Genomic DNA, 25,383 nt, shown 5'->3' with positions numbered 1-25,383 from the left:
GTGCTGTACCTTTTGCTTTGTATCTGCATGGAGAGAGCACTGAAGTAGAGTTACCCAAACGCACCCGTTGCTCTGCACGGACACAAACACAGCTCTTGGTGCCATACCAGCCGTGTGGTTTCTTGTGCCATCACTTCTGTGAATCTGAAGAATGCTGCTCTGAGGCTGACGATTCAGGATAGCTAAGCAACACAGGCAGGAGCTACTCAAGAAGTTCTATAATGCTTGCATCTTTGGGAGCAAATGCCTGCATCTTTTTTTTCCTTATTCCCTCAAGTGTACCATCAGCAATTGCCATTTTCTAGTCCTACCGCTGCTATTTGCTGCTGACAAAGTGGTCTATTTTAACACCAAGTGAAATAAGGCAATAAAAGGCTCAGCTACTTGTTCCAATATCAAAAAGCACCATTGCCAGACAATTCTCAGCCTGCAAAACTCAAGGTGCCCATTTGGGGAGTTGGACAAAATTCCTTGCTTTCAGATGTCCCCACGTCTCGTAGCTCATTGGGTGTAATTCTTAACCTCCATTTCTCCATATGCCCATGGATGGACAGATGCAAGCTGAACTCCTCCACTTTTCCATCCATCCCCACCTGCAGCAAGGCGCTTCCCCTGGCACTCAGATGCCTGGCAGAAGAAATTGCCTTGTTGCTCTTAGAAACCACACAGCGTTTCCTCTCCCTTGGCACGGGCACGTGGTTGGGTTCCTACAAACTCTCCTTGCAGGCCCTGTGTGGGGCAGAACCAACACTCCCCTAACAGACATGAGCCCTCAGGGCACACATTGCCCACTGTTTATAAAAACCACTGTGTTATCACTAAAATGGTGGCTGTAAGGAGAAAACATGCACAGCCCAGATAATAGCACCATCCCAGCAGCAGCAGGAAAGGCATTCAGACAGAATGCTGCTCAACTGAAGGTTCTCTCAGAGCTCTATGTGTGTATTGGTTCATGGCTGAAATGCTTTTAGACAGGAGTGATTCCAAATTAGATCATACAGATACATTTGCTCCTGCTGGCATTACCATTTCCCCTGGAACAGCTTAGCGCTCCTGACAAAGAGCATGAATGGAAACAGCACCAAAAGCTTTAAAACACGACAGCATAGGGAACATAACACAGCAGTCCTGGATGCACAAGTGATGCTCTTTGGGTCTGCCACCAGCCCAGTCCATCACACAGCTCGCAGTGCCCCAGCCATTCACTCGCACAGACACAGCAGAACAAACAGCCCAGCAGAACAGAGCTGTGCAGGACAGGGTTGGTTTGTTTTTCATGTGAGATAATTATTAACGTGATGAAGTTGTGCAGGTGGCCCGTTCCTTCTTTGTTTTATCCCTCGGAACAGAACAAGCTCAAAAGGTCAAAGCGTGCACAACCAGAGCCAGACACTAAAAGGACCTCAAGAAACAGAGCATCATCACAAAAAGAGGCATTTCAAAAGGAAAAGGCAATTAAAAAAAAGGGCTCTGGCCTCTTCTTCACATGCAACATAAACCCAAGTGAAGAACTCCCTTACTTACCGTCACAGAAAGCACACACGGAAGGTGTCCCCAATCAAACACCACTCTCCATCCAGTACTCAAATGCAGTAATTCCCCACGATTGGATCAATTTAATCATTCCACCAACAGTAGCCACGATAAACACAACGCAATTTTCAGATGGAGCAGAACAGCAGAGTCGGACACTGACTCACAACTCGCTCTACTCCATCTACAAGCAGAAGTTATGATTAAAGCTCCTTCAGGACTCTCTTGGAATTAAGCTGCTTTGGCAATAATCCAGGATTGATTATTCCTGCAATTTCCAGTTCCTGAAAATGATGTGCACACAATATTGCTCCTGCCAGTGCAAAAATTTACCATAACTGAGAACAAACGCATATATTTATGTGAAGAACTCTTCTGCACTGCTGTGAAATAAAGACTTGGCGCACGAGGAGCAGCAGTTGACAGAGATCTCACAAGGTAGAATCTGCACAGACAGCTTCAAAAATAATCTTTGTTTGCTAAAGAGACTGAGACATCAGACAGCCAAATGACACCCTGCAGCTTGACGTGCAAACAGGAGAAGCTAAACTCTACTGGAAGAGTGAATCTGAATAGATAACTGCACAAAGGAATGGAGTTTGGACCATCCACTCTACCAGCACAAAATTCACAGGAAAGTTTTGCCAGCTTCTTGAAAGGTTTTTTTGGGTGTATATTTATATACACATACACACACATACTGATAAAATACATTAAAAGAAAACAAAATAAAAGCACTGGTTGGCCTTAGAAACTATGCAATATTGGATGGGATAGGATGGGGGGGGGAGGGGGGGAGGGCATGGGATGGGGCCCTGGGTGGCGTGAGCTGGTGGTTGGCACCCAAGCCAAAGCAGGAGGTTGGACTGGGTGATCTCTAAGCTCCCCTGCAACTTAAGCCATCCTGCAATTCTGCAACCTGGATATTTTCACTTCCAAAGTACCGGAGCAGCAGTGCAGAGGGATGCCATGGCTACTTACTATCCGGCGGATGAGCGCTGCCCACAGGGAGAAGGTCATGGCTGGGACCAGGCTCGGTGCCGTGGGGCACTGGGTCCCATGGAGCAGCACCCGCTGCCGCCCGCCCCACCCGGCCCTGTGGCCACAGATAGCAGTTCCAGGAACTGCAGCTTTCTCTCCGAGAAGCTGAAGGAGCTCCAACTCCACCCGCGTGCACGGATACGCAGAGCTGCCCTCCTCAGCCCCAAACGCTGCGAAGCAATGGAAAATCCTCAAAGAAACGCTGGAGTATTGACAGAAGTAATGGGATGAATCCATCTCAGAGTCTTTGCATCCCTGCACAGCGCAATCCCAGCTTTCCATGGCCCCCATCCAGAGCTTTGCAAAGGACCCCTGTGACCCTGCGCAACGATTTCTAGCCACAGCTTCTGCACAACTGCAATCCATCACTCCTTCCACTGAGGATTCCAAAGGCGATTTGGAGTTTGTCATGCTCTGTGCCCTGAAAATAGAGCTGCTGGGACTCGCTGTGAACTCACCACCACCCACCACGTGGTCTCTGCACAAGGCTCCAGCACTGCAAGGGACGAGCCAGAGCACACTGATTTGATGCTGTTATGGTAGGAAGTGAATCTATTTGCTTTTTTTTGACAAGCTGCATGCTTGAAATCAACACCTCCCACTTGGAATGCTGTTATCTCACAGCTCTGCTGCACAGTTAAGGCTTTTCCAAGCAAGACGCAGTTTTAAACCTCAAACAAACAATCTTGGGAAATAGGGCTCCCCAGTTTGAAGTCTAGGATTTAAGATGCACACAGAGCAGTGGGATTTCCTGCCAGCAAATGAATATCTGGAAATGGCGCACCGCTCGTTTGAACAAAAATTCCATACAACCTAGAAGCTGCTTGCATCATCTCCTTGCAACAAGCCTGAGGAACACCAGAGAGCTGAGCTGAAGTGATTATTACTGTCAAAACAAGTCGGGAACAACAGAGGCACTCAGCTCAGCACCCACCGCTGTGGTTGCATGGCCCTCATTTGCACTGCCAGCCACATTCATGGCCCATTAAACCGAAGAGAAGTTATTAAGAATGAAAAAGCATGAGCTGGCCCTCGTATCTTCGTTAATTAAACAGAACAGCTCTCCTCCTCCCCCGAGCCCCAAGCTACACAAACACTCCTTTCTGAAAGCCCACTTCCTACAACTTCCTTCTCGCTGCCACAATAGCTGTCTGCAAATTGAACAATAAATGGACAGGACACAAAGTATTTTTGAGAACGATTTGTTGGGTTTCCAGGGAATACTGGGGCCAAATAGGTCTGTAGCAAAACAGTAGAGCTCAGAACAAGAATGCCAGCATGCATTTGGTTCTTTTGCTGAAGGATACTCAGGGCACAGGACCTCGGGTAAAACCAAAGTGTTTGGTGCAGATGAATGCTCTCCAGAATACGAAAGAAACAAATTGCCATACTTTATAGCAGCATAAAGGCATAGCTAAGGAACAGAGGGTATTAAGCACAGGTTTTATATGATGGCACATCAATGATGTAATCCCCAGGCTTCTGAAGTGTTCAACTTTTATGACCTCCAGCAAGGAAATAACCAACTATACCAACTCCTTTCCAGTGCTGACAGTTCTCTCAGTGCCCAAGAGCCTCCTGCACAGCCCAGAAGCATGGTGGTGATTTATCCACAAGCCCTTTCCCAGATGCAAAGCTTGCAGGAGCGACATAATACTAAATAAGGAGCCCACTTGCCAGCTTGCCCTCATTTAATAACTTAGAATCACAGAATGGTTTGAGTTGGAAGGGGCCTCAAACATCACCCAGTTTCAATCCCACTGCAGTGGCACATCGAAGAGCACAACAGCACCAACTCCCCACTCATACAAGGGCTGAGTGACCTTAAGTTGGAGCACAGGAGCTGCTCACAAGCTGAGCTAAATGCATGCACAAAGCCAAGCATGTGCCAAAAGAATGGCAGCTCCACTGCTGCCTTCAGCAAGTTTGCTGGAAAGGTGACCCCACACCCCAGGGCTCCCTGCTCTGCAGAGCAAGAAGCACAGTTGCCCTCTGCAGGTTCCCCATTCCCATTCTGCAGTCCCATCTTGTTTAAACAAGTTTTGCGTTCGGGTGGTTCTAATAAATCCAATGTATCAACTTCAATACAAATGTCACCATGCTAACAGTGTAACAATGGTTACCAAATATTTTCCTCCTCGTTCTTTTGTGCTCACCTGACAATATTCCAGCACAGCCAAAAAGGAGATTAGCAGAAAGCTGGGCCAAAAAAGCAGCAGAGCTGATAAAAGCAATGCTGGAAACGGCGCCATTGCCTGATGCCACACCTGCCCCAGGAATGTGGCTTTGCCTCGGATCCCCGATGAACAGCCCTCCCTGAGCCCATGTCACAGAATGGCTGAGGTTGGAGGGGAGCTCAGAGATCCCCCAGCCCTGCCGTGTGCTGGCTGCCCCCAGCTCAGGCTGCCCATGCATGGCCTCTGGCACCTCCAGGGATGGGGCACCACAGCTCTGAGCAGCTCTGCCAGGGCCTCACTGCCCTCACACTGGGGCTTCTCGTGTCTGTGCAGCTTACAGTGAGTAAACAAAATTGGAGCCCTCCCCATTCACCTGGGTCTCTCAGCTTCTATCCCATGACAAAGTAACAACGGTGCTCAGAAAAATCAGCTGGGGATAACACCACTGCTCACCACTGACCGCAGGGTGACGGCACTCAGCTCTTTTCAAGTGCAACTTCAGGCACAGCAAACACAGAGGGGCAGGCAGAGTCACGCCGACCTGTGACACCAACACACTTCCCTCACTGCCAAAGGTTTCCATCCGTGCTCCAGCCAGCTGGGAGCAGCTATCTTTACCTGTCACCGCTCCGGATCATTCCTAACCCAAAAGCAGACCAAAAAACACCACACAAAGCTAAGATTGCACGCGGGTCATCCACCCCCAAGCCTCCCACGGCGCACGGCTTACAAGGTCAGGCGGCTCCGCGCTGCTCTGCCTCTTCCTCAGCGAGGAGAAGCGCTGCTGGCTGCGCACCGAGAAGCGCCGGAAGGACTCCCGGCTGCGGGAGGCGAAGTGCCTGAAGGAGGACGTCCGCTTCAAGGGGGCTCGGGGGCCGGCAGCCCGCTCGTGGGCCACCGCCGCCGTCACCAGGTTGAGCGCTTCCTGCAGGGATCGACGCACCGTGCCCATCCACTGGGTCATGTGAGTTTGGGCCACGGTCAGCTTGTCTCCCAGGTAATCCATCTTTATGTTATCTTTTTCCCCAGATGGATATTCAGGAATGTAATTCTCCCTGGCAGCCCCGATCGGATTCTGCAAGAAGGATTCCGTTTGTACAATATTTCCTGTGCACGTAAATAGCACTAGGCTAGCACTGCCGGCGTGCTTCTGTATGTAAATGGAGACGTGAAGCTGGAGATGGACATTCGTCAAGTAGGAAAAAAAACAAAAGGTCTTCCTACTTACAATCACGTTAGCTCAAAATAACGCTTCATTCAGCCATGTTAGGGATTGAAATGAAGGTCTCAGTCCTGGAAATCCAGTCTTACTTTCTCATTCCGGAGCTGGATAAGCATCCCCTTTCAGAAGCCAACTTTGCACGCTGCAGCCAGTATCAGAAGGGCAGCATCCTCCCGGCAGGGCAGCAGTTCAGCACACCACGGAGCGTCCCTCCCCTGCGATCCATGCGGCCGCCGGGCTGCTCCCCATCCAGGGGCTCTGGGCACGGCGTCAGCAGCTCCCGCCGCCCACTGCCCACGGTGCCATGGTCGCAGCCAGCCCCACTGACAGACCCGAGGCCGTGCGTGCAGGAGAGCTGCGGAGCAGCGTGCTGACCGGCGCGGAGCTCTGCGCTCCCCAGGCTGAGCGCTCCGGAGCACCGCTGGCTGCTGCCAGCTCTTGGCCGCCCGCCCGGCTCCTGCGAGCTGCTCCCGAGCAGGGCGGCCTGCCTGGAACAATGCGCGGGGTGACACAGCCGCAGCAACGGGAAGGAGCTGGGCTGGGCCCTGTGCAGGCAGCGTTGCCATGGCGACGCGGAACAGCATCTCTCTGCCTGCAGCCAGGCGGGCACGGAGGGGCTGGGGGCCAGGCCAAGCTCCCGCAAGGCGTGGGTAGGGATGGGGAGGCGCAGCCCCTTCCTTACGCGTTCACCAAGCAACACTGAGATCCAAATCAGTGTCTGTCAACGATTAACCCGGGGTGAGCCATGTTCCACGTGTCACCCGGGCACGGTGACACCACGACCTGCAGCACGCCGGCCATGGAGATTTGCCTAGCCCAGAGGTGCTGGGGGCAATACTTTGTGTGCCTTTCTCACCCCACAAGGCAGAGCTGCTGGCTGTGATCAGGGCTTCTTTTTGTTTCGACGCATTGCATCATTCTCCCCTCTCCCATACGCTACCCCTTTCTGGGGTAGCAGATTTAACAGAACGAAAAATTTTTAAGCAATATGGCATGAAACGGTGCCAGTTTAGGGTTTCGCTGTATCAGGAGTGCTGCCTGGAACCATGCCTATGAGCTTGGAGGAAATGGAGTTTCTTCCCTTTAAAGAGCTGAACTCCTCACGGAGCACACCATACCCCGTTTCTTACCCCAGAACACCTTACATTTGTTTTGAACATTCTCAAATTAGCAGTCAAATAGAAATCCTCCGTGCTGCAAAGGAATCCAGCCAACAGAAAAACCCGTTCTTCCTTACATAGCCCTTCCTCTGAAGAGCTACCGAGCTGGTTTTGCACAGAAATGGAAGGAGATCTCCCCGATCGGGTGACCTTAGGGCAGGGCTCTTCTTATTTTTTAAAGTAACAGGAAAAAGATATTTAACGCATTATTCTGTCTCTGTTAAGTGATGGAGATCCTGCATCCCACCCACAGCACAGGCTCCTGAGCTCTGCACCCAAGCTGGCCAAGGCCAACAGATAGGGCTGAACTCAGCTCCCCTGGACCACCCAGAAAAATAAGCAAGGTATGGAAGAAGGGAATTTTGGAGGAGCGTTTCCTCACTGATACGCACCTCCATATCAATGCTGCGGAAGAAGCATCCTAAAAACACACTGCAATAGACCCAGCAAAGGCTGGAACACTTATTCCACTTTTCTATTTTTCCCCACAAAAGCTTCATAGGCTGGCCTCTACACCGTGTTTTTATGAGTTCCCATGCTAGAGATGGGGTCTGCCAAGGTCAACCTTCCCTGGAGGTGCTGAAGGAAATGGTGGATGTAGAACTTCGGGACATGGTTAGTAAGCAATACTGGTAGTTGGTGGATGGTTGGACTGGGTGATTTTTAGAGGTCTTTTCCAACCTTCATGGTTCTATGATACTCCTTGTGTTCATCAGACACTACAAAATGGCACCTGAATAATTTCCTTATTTTTGCCCACAAATTGTCTATTTTGCCAACCAACGCAATTCACATAGATGTCTATACTGCTCTACTTGCTGCAACAGCTACCAGCAGTCTCTGGTCAAGAAGAAAAAAATAAGTATTGATTAAAAGGAGTATTTTAGCGTGAGAACTTTGGACAGTGTCTATTAGCAGTGAAAACTCTTGCGTAAGCTGAAACAACAGGTACTTCGTTAATATTTACACTGAATATAGTCACAGAATGCTTTGAGTTGGAAGGGACCCCCAAAGGCCATCTGGTTCCACTGCCTGCAATGCACAGGGACACCCACAGCTCCATCAGATGCTCAAAGCTTGACCTAATGTTTGGTTTCCTCTCTTATACTCGTTTCAATCTGAAACAGCGTAATTTAAGTTCACGTGCAGTTTTAATTTGTGCTTATTCAGAATGATTGTTATGGCATCAGAACCTGACGTTAAAGCCACTTCCCTCATACGCATACCTAACTACAAGGAGACAGAAATTGGCCTCTCAGCCCATGCTTTCCAATGTTTGGCTATTTAAAAGCCCCCAGAGTTCACAGCTGTGCAGGATGAAGGGGGAGAGCGGCAGCAAAGACCTATCACTGCAATACCTTGCCCTCTTTACCCTTTAAACACAGCGTCATCCAGCCCTGAGCTCCCTGCGCGCTGCGTGCTGTGCTGAGCTCCAATCTGCATTCCCCTCCTGCCACCACCGCCCTTCCTCACGCACTTCATGACTTCGGCCCATTGTTTCAACTCCGAGCTGCTCAGGGAAAGCACCTGACTGTTCCTGTAGAGCACAGGCAACACTCCACGACTTCCTAACATAAGAAACCAGAGCGCTATCAGCTCTGCAAGACAAAGCTCTGTACCTCCTGCTCTCCTTTAAGAGAAGCCATACTGAAGTAGGTACTTAAACAGCAATCTATACATGCAACAATTTAATGAATTGCAGTCAGATGATATAAAGAGGGACAGATGCATTAGGCCAATAATAATATTCTCCGTACTACTGTTAGGCTTAAATATGATTTTCAGTAACAACTGTCATGCTAGCAGCAACAAATGTTTCTGAGGACATCAATCCTTTTGTCCCCCACGAAGCAAGGCACAGCTAAACATCCTGACCATGCACTGCTGTTGGACCTTGAATTGTTTCAGCGTGAAACAAAAGCTATCGATGCTAAAGCTTAGGGAATGTGCTAAAAATACATGATGATGTTTGAAGGCTCGTGTCCACAATCATTCAGCACTTCCCTTCTATCTCAGCTGAGGAGGAAAGGCTGAAAAACAAAGCAGAAACAGGAAACTCCTACAGCACAGCTCTTCTGGAAAGCACTGAAAACATTTTCTTTACATTTACCTATGTCAAGAGGATCAAGCCAAGCAAAACGTGGATAAATAATGGTTGTTGGGTTGGTTTTCCCTCCCCCCATGTATACCAATAAAAAAAACCTACTGTTATGAAAGGCTTTTGTTGCCCCATCCCTGAAGGTGGCCAAGGCCATGGACGTGCACTGGGCAGCCTGAGCTGGTGGGGAGCAGCCAGCCCTCAGCAGGGGTTGGGGCTGGGTGATCTTTGAGCCTCCCTCCAACCTCAGCTGTTCTGTGATTGTTAATAAATATTACTATACCTCCAGCACGGACTGAATGTTGCACACCAGTTAGATCCCACCAGTTGGCCACTTTTACATGCAAATGAGAATTGGCTTTACAAAACCAAGAGACACCCAAAGCATCTTCCTTCTTTGCCTGGCAGCAGCTTTCATTGCTGTCTGGCTAGAGAAACTTGGCATAATTTTTTCTTTCTCATGGAAGACGAGAACCAACCAGAGCTACTGAAGGTATAAATCTGACTTTGGGAATTCAGAAGACACTCAAAGGGAAAGCACTGTTCGGGTTGCAGGGCTCTGTCCAACTGGATTGGGTTCCCTGCCCAGGTGGGGCCCATACAAACACGATGGAGATGAAGGGCACTGTTTCCCCACCAGGGCTCTGCAATTCCTTCTGCTTCTCAGCCACATCTGCTGCACTCCTGCTCAGCACTGCTGCATTGCAAATCAAATGCCATTGAACATCCACTCACATCTGACACCTGCAACCTCCAACTCGGCGACCAGAACTTGCCAGGTATGCAGTGAGCAAATAACCCACACTGCCTCTGTCACGCAGCGTGTGCTCACCAGCCCCAGCCATGAATCACCAAACCAAATACTACATTTTTCTGACCTGCGTTCGTGTTTAAGATTAACCTGGAGTTAATTTTTAAGAGAATCCCCGCACCGCAGCACGCAATCCATGCAACTCGAGGAAAATCCCCCACAAAGAGCTACTTTCACCGTGCTCAAGCTGCTCTCCCCTAAATGCCATTTCCTCTCAGTACAGTAAACACGCACTGCCGTACTGACAAGTTGCAACTGCTGAAAGAACAGAAACAATAGTGGGAACTTGGCCGTCGCCCAGCGGTAGCAGCGTGGACAACAGCATGGGAAAGCAGGAATTGAGTCAAACCAACTTTACAGCAACATGTTGGCTGTGAGGTTGCCCCTGGGCTGTAGGTCCAGCTGTGGCACGGCCCCCCACCAGCAGCCCGTCCCACTGCACAGCACAGCACGGCTCAGCCCTCCCAGACGTGAACCAAGAGCGCGTTACTTCCTCAAAGCATTTCATGGTAAATTGAACTTAATCCCTTTGCTATCATAGCAGACGGACGAGGATGCTGTGCGTTTCCCCAGTGTGAGATGGGATGCAGCTGCAGTGACACACAGTGGCAGCGAGCTCCAGCACACCGGGGAAGCAGCAAGCTGCTCTACAAGGGCAAAGCAGCTGAGACCTTGTCAAAACAATCTTTGGATCTTGATTTCTAGCTTCAATAACCCAAATCGCTTGCAATTTTGTAATTACTATTCAATGACTAGCAATAATCCCAGCAGGGTTTTAGCAATCTCTACAACTAGAGCTGAAAAACTGTCCTGAGTTAGAAATAGAGGAACAAAGTATGCTGAGCAGGAAGAAACACAGCGTTCTTCTAACCCACATTTTGACCACGCAGCTAGGATATTTTTAAAGTTCATCATCCTGCAGGTTAATCAAACACCATCTTCACTGACTGAGGTGTCTGAATCAGTACCCAAAATAGGAAAGAAGGGGACAGGCTCTGGAGTAGGGTCTGTTGGGATAGGGGAAATGGTTTCAAACTGAAAGGGAGGAGATTTAGATTGGATATAAGGAAGAAGTTGTACTCACTGAGGGCAGTGAGGCACTGCACAGGGTGCCCAGAGAGCTGGTGCTGCCCCATCCCTGCACACAGCCACGCTCAGGGCACGGCGCTGTGAGCACTGCTGGAGCTGTGGGTGTCCCTGTGCACTGCAGGCACTGGGAACAGACGGCCTTTGGGGTCCTTTCCAACTCAAACCATTCTATGAGTCTGTGATTCTATGAATGTACCATAAGCTTACTTGATATTGCCCCTTCCCATTAAACAAGAAAAAGAGGTAAAAGGAACAGTGGTGTCCCACAGACTTCTGGGAGTAAAAGTGAACTTGTTTTACAGTGGAGCCACGGCCATCCTTGCAGCATCTCTGTATTTTATCAAGTTCTCAGCATCTCCCACCACTCCCCTGCCCCAGACGTCTTTCCTGCCACCCCTAGTTGAAATTAACGAAATACACACTGTATGAGATGCTAGGATGTAACTATCCCTTCCTACATGGGGTATCCACAAGAAGCCAACCCCTCACTTCTCACGCAGCACGGTGCTCTCCAGCAGCTGCTCCCAGCTTTGCCAGCTCCGTCCCATCCAGAATGACCGATGTTCACACCGCTCTCATCGAGCCCCCAGATTTTGGCTGCTTATTGCCTCAGACACCCCAGCAGCAGCGCAGATGGAGACCCCAGGGCCCTGTGCAGGGCTGAGCCAGACTCCCACTGAGCACCCAGCAGAGCTGCTGCTCGGCACAGGAACCCATCTCTTCTGGAGCTAATCCAGAGTTCTCCTCTCTTTCCAGCTCTGCCCCCACTGCAAGGAGCTTGCCCTCTGTTTGCAAAGCTGGCTTAAATTACCTGGTTCTAATGCACCTGATTAATTGTTTATCAATGTGCTCCTACAGCTACATTAAAAAGCGATTGCATCACGATGTTGCAACATTCTGCAAAAAAAACCCTGGGGCAGAGCATGAATTGCTGATAACCGAGGTGGTTATAGACAGGAACAGAACCACCTGAGAGCACTCCACCAGCAGCACAGGCCAACAGACCACTGAGCAGCACTGCAAGGGCTGCCTAGGCAAGTCAGATCCAAAGATATCTTGTATCAGCTGCAGCAAAGCTCCTCACCAGCTGTAAAAAGGAGGATGAATACACCATGTACCCTGGAAAACACTCAACTATGATCAATATAGCTCGGGTCAGCAAATGACTGGCATATGAATACATGATTACAATAAACAGCCAATTAAAGATGATGAACAGATCGGTGCTAGGAAGAAGGTATATGACAGAACAGAGAAGGAAATGACGAGGTGGTGAATACTGAGATCTGTGACTCAGCCTCTGCACTTCAGCTGCTGAGGTACAGACCATGGCAGCGAGCTGGTGAGGAAGTCCTGCTCCTCCCCTGCTCCAAGAGGCACCGCTTCATCCGACCAAACCAGACTCTTACATCATCAGCCAGGAGCCTCTGCATTCCTGAACTGCCATTCCAAAGATTCATGAAGCCTTATGTAGCCATCTGCGAGGCTCTATCAACACTCTTAGCTTTTCTCCCCCTTTATTCACTTTCACCTAGCAGGTACAGTTGAAGGAATAGTTCTCAGAAGCTTCTGTTAGTCCATCTGCTGCCTTCAAGAAACTCAACGTTCGCTCCTCCCCAGGATCTTGGCTTCTCAGCACCGCATTTCGATGTTAAGCATCATGTAAAGGGGACACAAACCTAAAGGGAAGAGCTGCAGTATCTCAGACTGCTGCAGCAAGCCTCAGCAATGCTGTAAACGGTCCAGGTTTGATAGGCTTGCTTTTCTCCTCGTTATCACAGCTCTCATTGAATTAATGGACCAAACGCTGCAACCCAACAAGCCATTCTGCCCCCAGCACAGACAGCTTCTCAGAAACTCTGAGCACACGCTGACGTCTCGCTGACCACTGACCGCTTCCCATGCGCTCAGGCTGACCACAGACATTCTGGCGCTCAAAAAAAAAACCACCACCACCACCAAGATGTTATTTAGAAACTTTCCTACACGTCACAACAGTAAGTGCCCTATTTAAAGGCTAGGAGAGGCAACAGCACGCAGTTAGTCAGTGGTTGGCACTGAGAGAATCCAGTGATGCCCAACACAACAGTGCAAGAAAGCAACATGCATGGCAGAAGAGATGTAACGTACCAATAACTCCCAGCAGAGGCTTTAAAGTGCATTTTCATGATAATGTTTTTTAATTAAGAGTTGTCTTCTTCTCCAGGTCTACCTAATGAATATCTTAGCTGCCCAAGATGGATTAAATAATGCAGAGCTTGACAACTAACCCTGATATCTCTGGTTACTCCTGATACAGAGAGAACTGATAATTATTTCCTTAGCAGCCTTCAGACGTAACGCCAACACACACACAAAAATAAAGTGACTGCTGTGCTCTTCCCTTAAAGCTTCTTAATATTTATGTAAATAAGTTTATGTAATTCTATGAATGTCATACTTATTCTCCAGTTGTCTCTTGCAGCAGTGTGAGAAGATATACACTAACGCTTATGGAATATTTCCAGGTCTCTTAAAAGACCATATACACAGCAAATCTGCTCTGAAATGTCCAAAGAGTTCCATGTTTTACAATACTACAGTTTCCCAAACTTGGCAGCGAGATGAGATTCTCTGCTGTAATGCAAAGCACATACACAGCAAGGCTTGTAAAAAAACTGAAGAAATTAAAGCATGACATTGGATCTAGTGTCCATTCATGAAAGCTTACAGAAATTAATCTTATCCCTTCAAATGTGGCTCTATGTGACAAACAGAAGCCTCTGAGCAGCTGGCAGGGAAAGCAGCACACTTAAAGGAGCTTATCATTGAAGAGGGGCCTCAGAGCCGTCTGAAGAGGAAGTGCACGCTGAGAAGGAGAAACCTAGCAAAACACTCACGTTAGAAATGGTGAAAACACACAATTCCAATGCTGTCAGTGCTGGCTCTTCTGCTCACACAGCTGGCGGCGGCCCTGGCTGCAGCAGGAGATGGGAAGTTTTGGGAAGCAGAGCCCAAAGGTTGCTCCTGAGCCAGCGGGGAAGGATGTTGCAAGAGCGCAGCATGTAGAACTACAACTCTTAGATATAAACAAGGAAGAAATTTCAGCCAAAGGGTTTTCAGAGGCATCTCTAAGCAGCCCGCAGTCTCCTCGCTATAAGCTGGCATTAAAGACAAAAGAACCTGTTGCATCAAATACATCCCAAGATCAGAGAGAGCACGAAGGAACTGCAAAGCAGCACCACCGCTGCCTACAAGCTGCCCTGCGATTGTCGAGAACAGCTCGAAACACCCAAACCCTTCAGCGCGACGGCAGCAAAGGAGGCACTTACCCACAAATACTGCAAGAACTTCAGCAAACGCGGGCAGTAGTAATACTCCATTCTTCTGCAGCGCAAAGCTGACGCCGAACCATCGTCCTTCGGGCCGGGCCGCCCGCGCTCCCCTCCTCCGGCAGCAGCCAGGAGCACACCCACACACTTAAAGGCAGCGCGCCTCACGAGCGATGCTATCTGCACCCGCATCGCCAGCTGAGCTCTGCGCCTTTAACAGATGCTGGGGCTACTTATGGGCAGCGCTGAGCTCCCATGTGACTTCCCCACTTGTGATTGAGCATCTCGCCGCTCACAGTTCGCCTGCCTCGTTAATCCGTGGTCTAGATTGCGAGCTGACCTTATTTGTTCTCTCGTGTGCAAGGGAAAAAAAAAGGAGACACGCGAAAGAAAAGCTGCTTCTAATATAAAACTGCCTCCCGTGGACAAGAAGAAATAGACAAAACAAGTGTCCTTTTTTTTATGTATATGGGACTGGAGTGCTCCCAAGAAAGCAATATGACCAAAAAAGGAAAAAAGTCTGGAGAAGTGAGGCTGCCACCCAGCACCTGTCATCCCTAGGGCTGCTGGAATAGGAAGCTGGGCTGGTGGGGCCTGGTGGGGAGCACCACTGCAGACACAGCACCGCAAGCTGCTTCTGCTTTGTGTGAGCCATGCCTTCAGCTTTTAATTCCAGACTGAGTCAGTTTTTAAGCTAGCAGAACAATATGCACACGACTGGTTTCTAGCTTCCATCTGGAGAGGAGAGAAGATGTAATATCAGAGGCTTTACGCCATCAGAAGACAAGAGAGCTTGCTTTTTGCTGGGCACAACGGGGCTGCTGGGGGCAGACTGGAGAGCACTGGGGAGCTGGGATGTGTCCCACTACCCTTCATCCATGCATGCTTATAAAATATTTACCTTCTCTAGCAGTTCAGTTTTAAAAATCAGCTCATGATTTTGTTAAAGCGTTCCCACCCCGCGCATCAGCCTCAAGTAACTGTGTTTATGTATCACTGCACTATGGATACCAGACTGTCTCACCAAAGTAAACGTGAAGATGAAAAAAACCAACAAATCAAATAAAGAACCAGAGGCTTTGGAAGGGACCACGCTCACCCCAGTTCCAGTATCTTTTAAAAGTAAAAGCACTTTGCTTTTAACCATATATATGTTGATTGCAAGTCACAGCTGCAACCCAGGTTGTCACTTCATCATCATAAAAGTGTTTGAGGTGGAAGGGACCCCCAAAGGCCGTCTGCTCCCACTGCCTGCAGTGCACAGGGACACCCACAGCTCCAGCAGTGCTCACAGCCCCGTGCCCTGAGCGTGGCTGTGTGCAGGGATGGGGCAGCACCAGCTCTCTGGGCACCCTGTGCAGTGCCTCACTGCCCTCAGTGTCAAAACTTCTTTCTTATATCCAATCTAAATCTCCTCCCTTTCAGTTTGAAGCCATTTCCCCTTGTCTTATCACACACACCCTGCTCAAGAGTTTGGCCTCTTCCTTCTTACAGCTCAGACGATGGCACAGGTTCCCCAGCAGAGCACCTCCTCCTGCCCAGGGATGACCCACGTGGCACATCCCGCACTTTTTACTTCCTATCAGCTCTGATGACTGAATCAGACATTGAGGTTTGTGACCCAACGTCAGAATTAGAGACCTGTGTCAGCTGAGATGGAACAAGTGGTGAAAGACACCGCTTGAAAACGTCTTCCATGATTCACGTGGCTCACCACAGCACACTGCAGCTCCAGGATCAAGCTGTGGGTGTCCCCATGCATTGCAGGGGAGCGGGACCAGATGGCCTTTTTGGCCATCCAGCTCAAACCATTCTATGATTCTGTGTTGGAATACCTTTAGTAATTGTACCTTAGCACTTAAATATTTGTAACACATTCAGTCACTAGGTAAAAAAAAACAAAAAACAGTAGCAGCAAAGATTCTAATCAAGGTTAACTAAGAGAGCATGTTGACCAAACCACTGATTTCACAGTGGGGAAAATGGAGTACAACGTAGGGCTTTAAATGCTAGGACTTTTATATTTCTTCCTGCACTGATTTTATAGCAGAAACTAAGGTCTCAAGTCTATTCCTAATGAATAAATCAGCGAGAAAGTGCTGCTTTCTCTGCTGCAGGAAAGCAGGCAGCACAAGGCTTTGGGTTGATAAAAAGGACAAGTGTTGTGACCCAAAAGCCTCCACTAATAAATTCCATTAGGGAAATTTTATTCTCCCAAAGAGCAGTCAGACACTGGCACAGGCTGCCCAGGGAGACAGGTCACTGCCCCTGGAGGTGCTCAAGAACATGGAGACGTGGCCCTGAGGGACAGGTTAGTGAGCGTGCTGGGGGTGGGTTGATGGTTGGACTGGATGACCTTGGAGGTATTCTTCAACCTTGATGACTCTGTGATTCTATGAATGAGGACAGGTTGGACTTGGTGATCTTAAAGGTCTTTTCCAATCTTAATGATTATGTTCTAATCCTCAAGAAACAGGAAAAGCCAAAAGATGTGCACAGGGGCGCATGGACGTGGCACTAAGGGACATGACCTGGTGACAACACTCAGGAGGTAAGCTCAATGCTTCCACTTGAGTCTGAACCTTGATTTTCCAGCACAGTGACTCCAGGATTCCATTCCTCCACCAGAGGGAAGCATTACAACGTACAAACAGCCAAAAGTTGTCGTCTTTAAGATGAGCACAAGGCACTACTGACCTCAGTGCCAGCAATAGCTCTGCTCTACAGCCTCCTGTGACATCCATGTGGGGCTCTGGGCCACATGGAGACATGGTGAGTTCTATTACCCCAAAACTACTTCTGACAGCAGTCTTCTCCCACACATTCTACACAAGGCTGTCAACAGCTATCTTTGCATATTTGCACTACAAACAGGTGACATACAGTAACTCTGGGGGACTGGATGATAACCAGCAAGTCTATAAGCAGTCCAGACTTCCCACTAGTGGTCAGTCAAGCAGAATCCCATGCCAAGAATGGGAAAGGCAAGGTGAAAACAGCCCTCTGTACCTCCCATGAAGTTTTAAGACCGGAATCATAACAGTATGAGTTTGTTTCCAAAGCTTTTGTTGAGAAACTTGTTTACAAAGCCAATACAGACTGTCAAAAGTCACTGTATTGAATTTTCTTTTTCTTCAGTAGCACACAACACAAACCTGCCAGCACTTCCTCTCCTCAGCTGCAGAACAGCAGTGTGTACAAAAAGAGGCTCTGAAGAGAGCTATGCGTCCCATGGCCACACGAGTGTGCTAGCAGTCCAAGAGAAGGGATGAGACTCGACCTTGGGGCAGGGAAGAACAGTGACATCCTTCTGTCATCTTCTCTACAAAAATAGAATGATTTTGAGAAGATGCAGGACAGTCAGATCTCTAGAACTACAAATATGTGCATACAGAATTATAAAACGCGCTCTGAAGTCACCGCAGGATTGTTCTACTGTGCCAAAACTGGGTTCATGCACAAGGCTTAAAAAAAAAAAAAAACAAACCAAAAAAGCACAGCACTTGTAATGAATCAGAGCCAGTCCTTCCAGTAAGGAAGGATTTCATTGGGAGCATCATCACCTCCCACAAAATCAGAGTTCTGTGTTGTTGATACTCTATTTAAATGCTTGATTTTCCACAGAACACACTGATATTTCATTTGTTTTGCAGCTTTGGAAAGATTCAGATCTTTACCCTGCGTTTCAGGAGATAGGATGTTAACTGTTTCCTAAAATCAAGCGTTTGTGTGGGCTGACATAGGAGGCCATACTGCAAGCTAGTACAATGTCACCCAACAACTGAAGAGGGAATTTACCCCACTAAGAGAAAAATCAGACTGCTGAGAAAAGTAAGCTGTGATTATTCATGTTATTATTTGTCTGTCTATTTGCCTACAGAAAGAGAATTAAGCTCATCATTTTTCAGACTATGATCCAGTTCCATTTGTCCACACGGTTTTCCAAAGAGATCACAATGACCAACTTCCATGATCTAAGCTGAGGAAAAACAAGCAGCATAACGACCCAGTCCCACGCCTTAAGAGTTCAGGATGAAAAATCTTTGTTTAGAAAGAAACATAAACAAGCCGTACAGTTAATGTGTTATGTTAGGAGACCTGGCACAGACCAGTGTGGTGAAAGCACTCCCTACTAGTTCAACTCTACAGGAAGAACATGTGCTCCTCCTGCTCAGAAGGCACACACACTCCTTCACAACTATTCGAAAAACAGGGAAAACAGCTCTGAATGAAGCAAGCCAGGCCGCACCTCCCTTATCTCTTCCTTCACCCAAGCACCTCCTCCAAAATAACATACCGTTATGCTCTCCGCCCTTCGGTCTTTATAAAAAAAGCTGTGACTTCTTCTCTGAGTAGAAACAAAGGAAAATTCTCTTCCATCTGTTTTTTCTGAACTCTGCTTGGTCCACTCTTTCCTAGGAGCCTGTTAAAATAAAGGCATAGGCATCACTAAGAATGCATACAGAGGAGTACACAAAATGCCTTTTTCCATGCTGTACTTTCAAAAGATTGCACCCATCAACACCCAACTGGCTGCACATGCATGCATTAACCTGTCACCTGCACCAGGGAACCACCTGCATTTCACTAACATCAGTGCCAGCACTGAAGTTTCAGGGATAAAATGAGGGGAATTCAGTCACCTGATAGGTACAAAAACAAAGCTGCAGAGTCAGCAATTTAACCCCCCTCGTGTTCAAAGCTTGTTCACGCACACTTTCCAAAGATTTGTCTGTAAAGATACCAATTAATACTCATGCACTTGAAACACAAAGTCTGGTAAACATAGATGCCATGAGAAAATACACCAGAAGGAAATTGAGTCTATTGAAAAGTGTGTGCGTGTCACCCAGAAGCCCTACTGAGACACAACAAAATCTTTTCCTGGCTTTCATTTCCAGTCACAGGAAGCAGTTAAGTACTGTTTGCCAATACCTTCTTATCCTCGTGGAAGAAAGATTCCGACTGAGATGAGACCTTGGTTTTCCACTCATTATCCACACCCTCTGGTGGGAAGCTCTGCCTGGAGCGGTACAGGTCCTTTCTCCCTCTCACTTCTTGCACGAGTGCTAGACCATCTTTTCCTGGGCGGCTCTTTTCTGAATAGGAACGTCTCAGATCTGCAGGTACACTTCCTAAGCCAGATGTACAGCTCTTCCAATCTTTTGCTTTACTTTTCACGTTGGAAGACTCGTTGGCACAGGTCACCTTACTCACATCATCTCTGTCCTTTATTACAGAGCTCCTCGTTACGTTTTTGCTCCAGTCACCTTCCAGAGTCACCTCTGAGAACTGTTCTTTTGTGACCACCTTCTTCTGTAATAGCCCATCATTGGCCTTTATGGACAGCCTGGAAGCAAAATTAACTTCCAATTTTTGGTCCACACCAACTGCATGCACAGGCTGTACCTTGTCAACCACAACTTGTGAACTTTGGTTCCTGGAAGTTAAATTCATGTCTTGATCATCATCAATGATGAATGTTTTCTTTGCAGTGAACTCCACAGGAGAATTGGCAAACTTATCTGGAAACAAGCAGCTGGGATTTTCCCAGGGAGGAGAGCTAAACTTTCTGTCTTTGGACTTCTGTTTATCAGACTCGGGGCCATGGGAATCCAATTTCTCTTCACTCTTTTCAATCAGAACTGATTTCTCTGGCCTGTGGTACTCCTCCACACGCTCACCCTGTTTGTTATTAACAGCATGGTGATCTGATCCCTTCCACTCCTTCCAGGTATAGGAAGAAGTCACCCTGTCTGACACGTTCCTTTTGTTCTTTGATTTGTTCCTACCAAATAAACTATGCTCCTCAGAGACCTTGTCTTGAATACTACTGCCCTTCACAGATTCTTCTTTATATTCTGCCATAAGGGCATCAATGTCAAGAACCTGGGGCCTGTAACCATCCTCAGCCTTCCTTCCAGATACACCATAGCTGCTTTCAGAGCTCTTCTGCATGACTACTTCACCATCTTTGTGCAGCTGTGCAAAATGCAGGGAGGATCGGGGTTCGTGGTAAGAGGAGATCTTTCCTCTGCTACTTTTCAGATCAGTTTGAGCCATATTTTCCCGTTCCTGTTTTAACAGAAAAGCATCAACATCTATAATTTTCTCTTTAGATGGATCCAGACCTTTCTCATAACGCTTCTGGTTATCTTTCCCAAACACATGAAAATTACCAGATGCAGTGTTTTTGGAGAAAGCATTATCTTTGTCCTCCCCTTTTCCCCAATCCTTTTTAATGTACACTTCTCGTGACTCTTCTCTACAATCCGTACTCATCACACTTTTATCTTGTTTGGACCTACCAGAAAAATCAGGACCCAGATTAACTGCTCCTCCCTCATTTGAGCTAGAAATTTTACTACTTACGCTTGTACTAGAAGTACCAACAAAGCTCTTCTCTTTTTTGATACTGGGAATTTGATAAGTCACTGCAAAATACGTCGCCTTTGGTTCAAAGGCAGAACTCTGATTTTTCAAGTGCTCATCAGAACTGCTGGCAGCAGTTTGGTTTGCCTCATTTCCCTCCATCCGCTCTTTGATATTTCTCTTTTTAAGTGAACCTTCTTCCAATTGCAGTGAATCTGCCCAACTCAGCCTTTTTGTATTTTCAGGCGTGAGCCAGCTGATCTCTTCTGCCTTGACAGAATCATGAGGCAAGGTTTTCCTCCTCCACCTTTCAGAAGCCTTCAAATCAGAAATGCTACTTTTAGTTCTCCTGACCTTTTCTTCTGCATCTATTGCTCTGATTTTTTCTCTGTTTTCAGGAGCTCTACTACGTAAACCAAAGTCTTGGTCTTTGCAGTTTGAGTCTACATTTCTCCTCACAGCAAAAGCTCTAGATTCCTCTTTCACATCAGGATGGAGGCTACTGGAAGATTTACATAATTGCCCACTTAGAAGCACCGAAGACGAATGGACCTGCTGTTTTTTTACACTGGTTGAGATAACTTCGTGACCAAAGCTGGGTCCAAATTCATAGTCTATTCCTCCTTGTCTAAAACTCTTTTTCTCAGAAGAGCATTTAACCACGTTAGACCTTCCTGTTTCATCAGTGGAAGAGTCTTCACTCCTGTCTGTTTTAATTTCAGCATGCAGCTTGCTTGCTTTCTCATTTATTCCAGAGCATTTACTTTTGTTTGTAGAGTAAGGTATTTTTTCAGCTATTAATACTGGATCATTTTCAGTTTTATCCAAGTCTTTTTTTCGTTCAGATAAAGTGCATTCACTGGGGAAAAAATCAGTAGGATCCCTACAAGCAGACTTGCTTGGGAAAGCTTCTCCCACCCACGAACGCCTGGTGTGACCCAAAGTCACCACGTCAGGCTTTGCTTCGAGCTCACCACTCGTTTTCAGTGGCAAAGCAGTTCCAGGGAGATCGTCAGCAACATTGTGCCTCTGAACATTATGGTCAAACATGGTGGCTCGGACAGTTTTAATGCAGGTTTTTTCCGTCACATTGGTTGGTTTTAATCTTTTCTCAAAGCTGCTTATGAACGAGACGGAATTTTCACTTTGCTGAGAAAAGCGTTGGCTGTCTCCAGGGAAGCTTCCCTTTGTCTCTGCCTGATCCATTCTGTTGGTTATTTTTAAAACCTGACGGGATTTCCAAGGGTTCCCAGCAGCATTCGCCTCACTGGGATCTCCGCTATGAGCAAGCACGGTCATCTCCTTGCTCTGGAACAAGAAAAGACCAACAGTTATGACTGGTACACACCTATAGATAAAACATTAACTCAATTTCACTACACAGCCTGGGCAAGTTAGCCACATCCCTCTTTAAACACAAAATCCATTGAGACACCGGTAATCTAAGCAGCAGTGCATGGCACCAGTCTGAATTGCCGCATGGCTTAGTATTCACTGCCTCGTCCTACAAGGGTTCAATCATTCTTCAAGTTAAAAATTGTAACATTAGGAATTGACTTAAGGGTCTTTAAAAAAAAAAACAAACAAAAAACTGATCAAGGGAATGTTTTAAATCCTACTTTATTGTCTAATTCCGAAAACAGTGCTTCCATTAATGGAAGATGTTCCTTTTAAAGTGAATTTATCTCCTTCAAAAGGAAATCAGTCTATGGAGATGTCTTAACCAAGCTGTGAGTTTCTCTATCACACACACTCCTGTCTTAAACCTACGTAGGGAAAAAAACACACAGCCATAAGAGCTCACAATATCCTCAAAACAACATTAGATCTCCAGTGCTATGAAGTGTCAGCAGAGAAGTTGTTTTGAAATGCCAACATGTTCCTTAGGAACAGCTTTTCCAGCACTGCGCTATCTGTACAGTATTCAGTGGTCAGAACTGCTAAACTAAACATTATTTAGGAGACTGATAAACGCACAGCATGCATTAAGGAATTGTGACTCAGATGTGGAAGTTTGGTACGTTCGTGCTATCCTTACAGAAAATGAAGGCTAATTGCTACATGGAACAACAACAGCTGTTGCCTACATACACTAAAAGTTCCATTAAAGTAGTACACAGTGTGTTTCACTTTATACCACTGCATGCCTTAAACAGCATGCACGTTTAACTTTGTAAAAGCTCAACACCATCCTCCCATCCAGTGCCTAAAGATAGACTTACACAAGTAAACCTATTAGGATTATGCCATTCTTAATACTCCTGATGCCCGCTTTAAAGTCATTGATTGGTAAAGATGCATGGGCTGCAGAGTATAGGGCTCTCTGCACTCCAAATGCAAGCCTAACTGGAGGCTACACTGACTGATGCCATTTTCTTACTTTTTGATGTTCTCTTGTTTCACTCCCAAAGCCATTCCTAACTTCAGCAGCTTTCTCAGGCTTCACTTCGCTGGTTGATGATGTTGGACTTGAAAACCTAAGACAAAAGGCTCCGTTCAGTTCTTTCAGATCCAATTAGTTAACATTTACACTTTCTACCAAAGCAGACCGATGATTCACCATCTCATATCAAAAAGAAATCACCCAGAAAGTATTTCTTAGAGAGGAAACACTGCTATGTCATGTCACAACTAATGGTAGTCAGTGGTTTTACTGCATCTAGACCAAAGGACTAACAATTTTTCAGTGAGCAAAGTAGCTTATTGTACACCATAAGATTTTTGAGATGCGTGATAATGCAAAATGGTAGAAAATGTTATTAACATTCTCATGCCTCAGTTACATTTATCTTCCATATTTCCACCCCAATGCTGGAAAGGACCCTCAAAGGCTATCTGGTCCCACTGCCTGCAATGCACAGGGACATCCAGATCAGGCTGCTCTGAGCCTGGTCCAGCCTGACCTTGAATTATGGAACTCAGCGAAGCCAAGAGAATGAAGCAGAACGTTTCTGAAACCTACATCTTTGTCAGGTCTGCAGAAAGCGGCCGCGATTGGAGCGATCTGCGAAGATTCCCTGGCTTAGCATCCGTGCTTTCTGTTGTCAGTCCTTTGATTCTCTGCTGGATGTTCATGCACTTGTTTTCCCTCTCAGCAGCCGACGGGAGAGTCTCTGTATCTACAGAGGTACTGGGATTTTCTGACGTGAACAAACTGATGTGTTTTTTAACACTTCCTCTTACGATGCTGTTTTCCTTTTCTGCGGAAGCTGCAGGGCTTTCACAGCTGACAAACACACACGTTTCTTTCTGATCCAACCTCTTCCCTTCCCTGTTTGTTCTGCTTTCACCAGTGCTTTCAAAGGCTCTCTCAGAACTATGCAAATTAGTCACTATGCTTGGTTTTGTCTCAGTTTGCTCACTTTCAGATTTCTGCTTTGCTTCCCACATGCGTTTTCCTTTATTTAGGAGGCCAATCTCCTGACTGCTGCATTTCAAATTTGTTTTTGAAGAGCTGCCTTTATCTAATTCCGTTTCTTCCGTTTTTGGCCCCATTTCAGACTGACCGTGGCTGCCCACGTCAGTGAAAGAAGTTACTGATATGCTCTCCTTGCTCTCATGGGATGAGCAAATCTTCTTGCTCGTAGAAAGGTCTTTAAGTTCAAATTTAGCTGTCAGGTCCATGGACAAAGGCCTTGGTTTCCTAACCCATGATTTCTCTGTAGGAGACTTTTCCTCAGAAGCTTCCACAGTACGATGCTTTTGATCTCTCAAAGATTCCAGAAAAACAGCAGATACTGGTCTAGGTTTTGGCCTTTGCTGCACATCAAGAGAGAGATCAACTTTACTGTTTACGTTATTTGCATCAGTGTTGTTTTTCTCCACTGGATGATCTTCAGTAGCATCTCTCTTCTCTCCAGTTTTGAGGGAGTTCCAGGACACTGGTCGAAGACTGGAGGAAAGCGATATCTGCCTGTGAAGAGACCCTTCAGGACTCCTGGATGTCTCAGGCGATGGCTGAGACGGTTTCTCCTGCTTCACACTGCACTGAGGCTCTTTTGTCTGCACAGTACTCAACACTCTGCAGTCAGCAGCCCCTTTTCCTTGGGCCAGGCTTACCTTTGACTGCTCTGTGCCCGCCGTCTCAAAAAGAATGACAGTATTCGTATTGTGACCGCTGTAGAAGGTCATGTTTGTGACCACTTCGCTGCCAGCCTTGCTTTCATTTCCAATGGCTTTCTGATCTACTAATGGAGGAACGTTTCCACCCAATACCTTGGCAGATGCTGTTTCTTCAGAAGGCTTTCTGATAATACTGCTTGATCTAAAACCCGTAAGAGGTGGTTTTACATTTGCAAAAGTATCTGACGGCGTATCTTTAGAGAAAGGTTTGGGGAAGAGCCTTGGCCTCGATCCCAGCGATGGCATTGTTGCGGATCTCAGAGTGCTCCCAAATTTGTTCTTCTCTTCGAGCGTTAGTGATGCTGAAGGCTCCTTTGTTTTGCTGCTTACATCTGAGAGCACGCTTACATACACTCGCTGTGATTTATCTTCAGTTCTGATCTCGTTTAAGTCGGGTACTGTCGTCAAAGACGCCAAAGTAGAATTTATTTCAACTCTTGTTGCCAT

At 47.1% G+C, this 25,383-nt stretch overlaps 1 protein-coding gene across 1 annotated transcript in view; it reads right to left on the bottom strand.

Moving 5' to 3' along the window:
- KIAA1671 overlaps window positions 1-25,383 on the bottom strand; it is a gene marked incomplete at both ends in the record, with an annotated part of 31,482 nt that extends 6,099 nt beyond the window's left edge. Inside the window, 4 exons of the mRNA XM_079544038.1 lie at window positions 18,740-18,865; window positions 19,378-22,110; window positions 23,195-23,291; window positions 23,777-25,383. Coding sequence (XP_079400164.1) covers window positions 18,740-18,865; window positions 19,378-22,110; window positions 23,195-23,291; window positions 23,777-25,383 — 4,563 coding nt within the window. The remainder of the gene's footprint in view (window positions 1-18,739; window positions 18,866-19,377; window positions 22,111-23,194; window positions 23,292-23,776) is intronic.

Source organism: Tetrao urogallus, assembly GCF_951394365.1.
Source record: "Tetrao urogallus genome assembly, chromosome: 17".
NCBI lineage: Eukaryota > Metazoa > Chordata > Aves > Galliformes > Phasianidae > Tetrao > Tetrao urogallus.
This window is presented reverse-complemented; position numbering and strand designations above follow the sequence as displayed.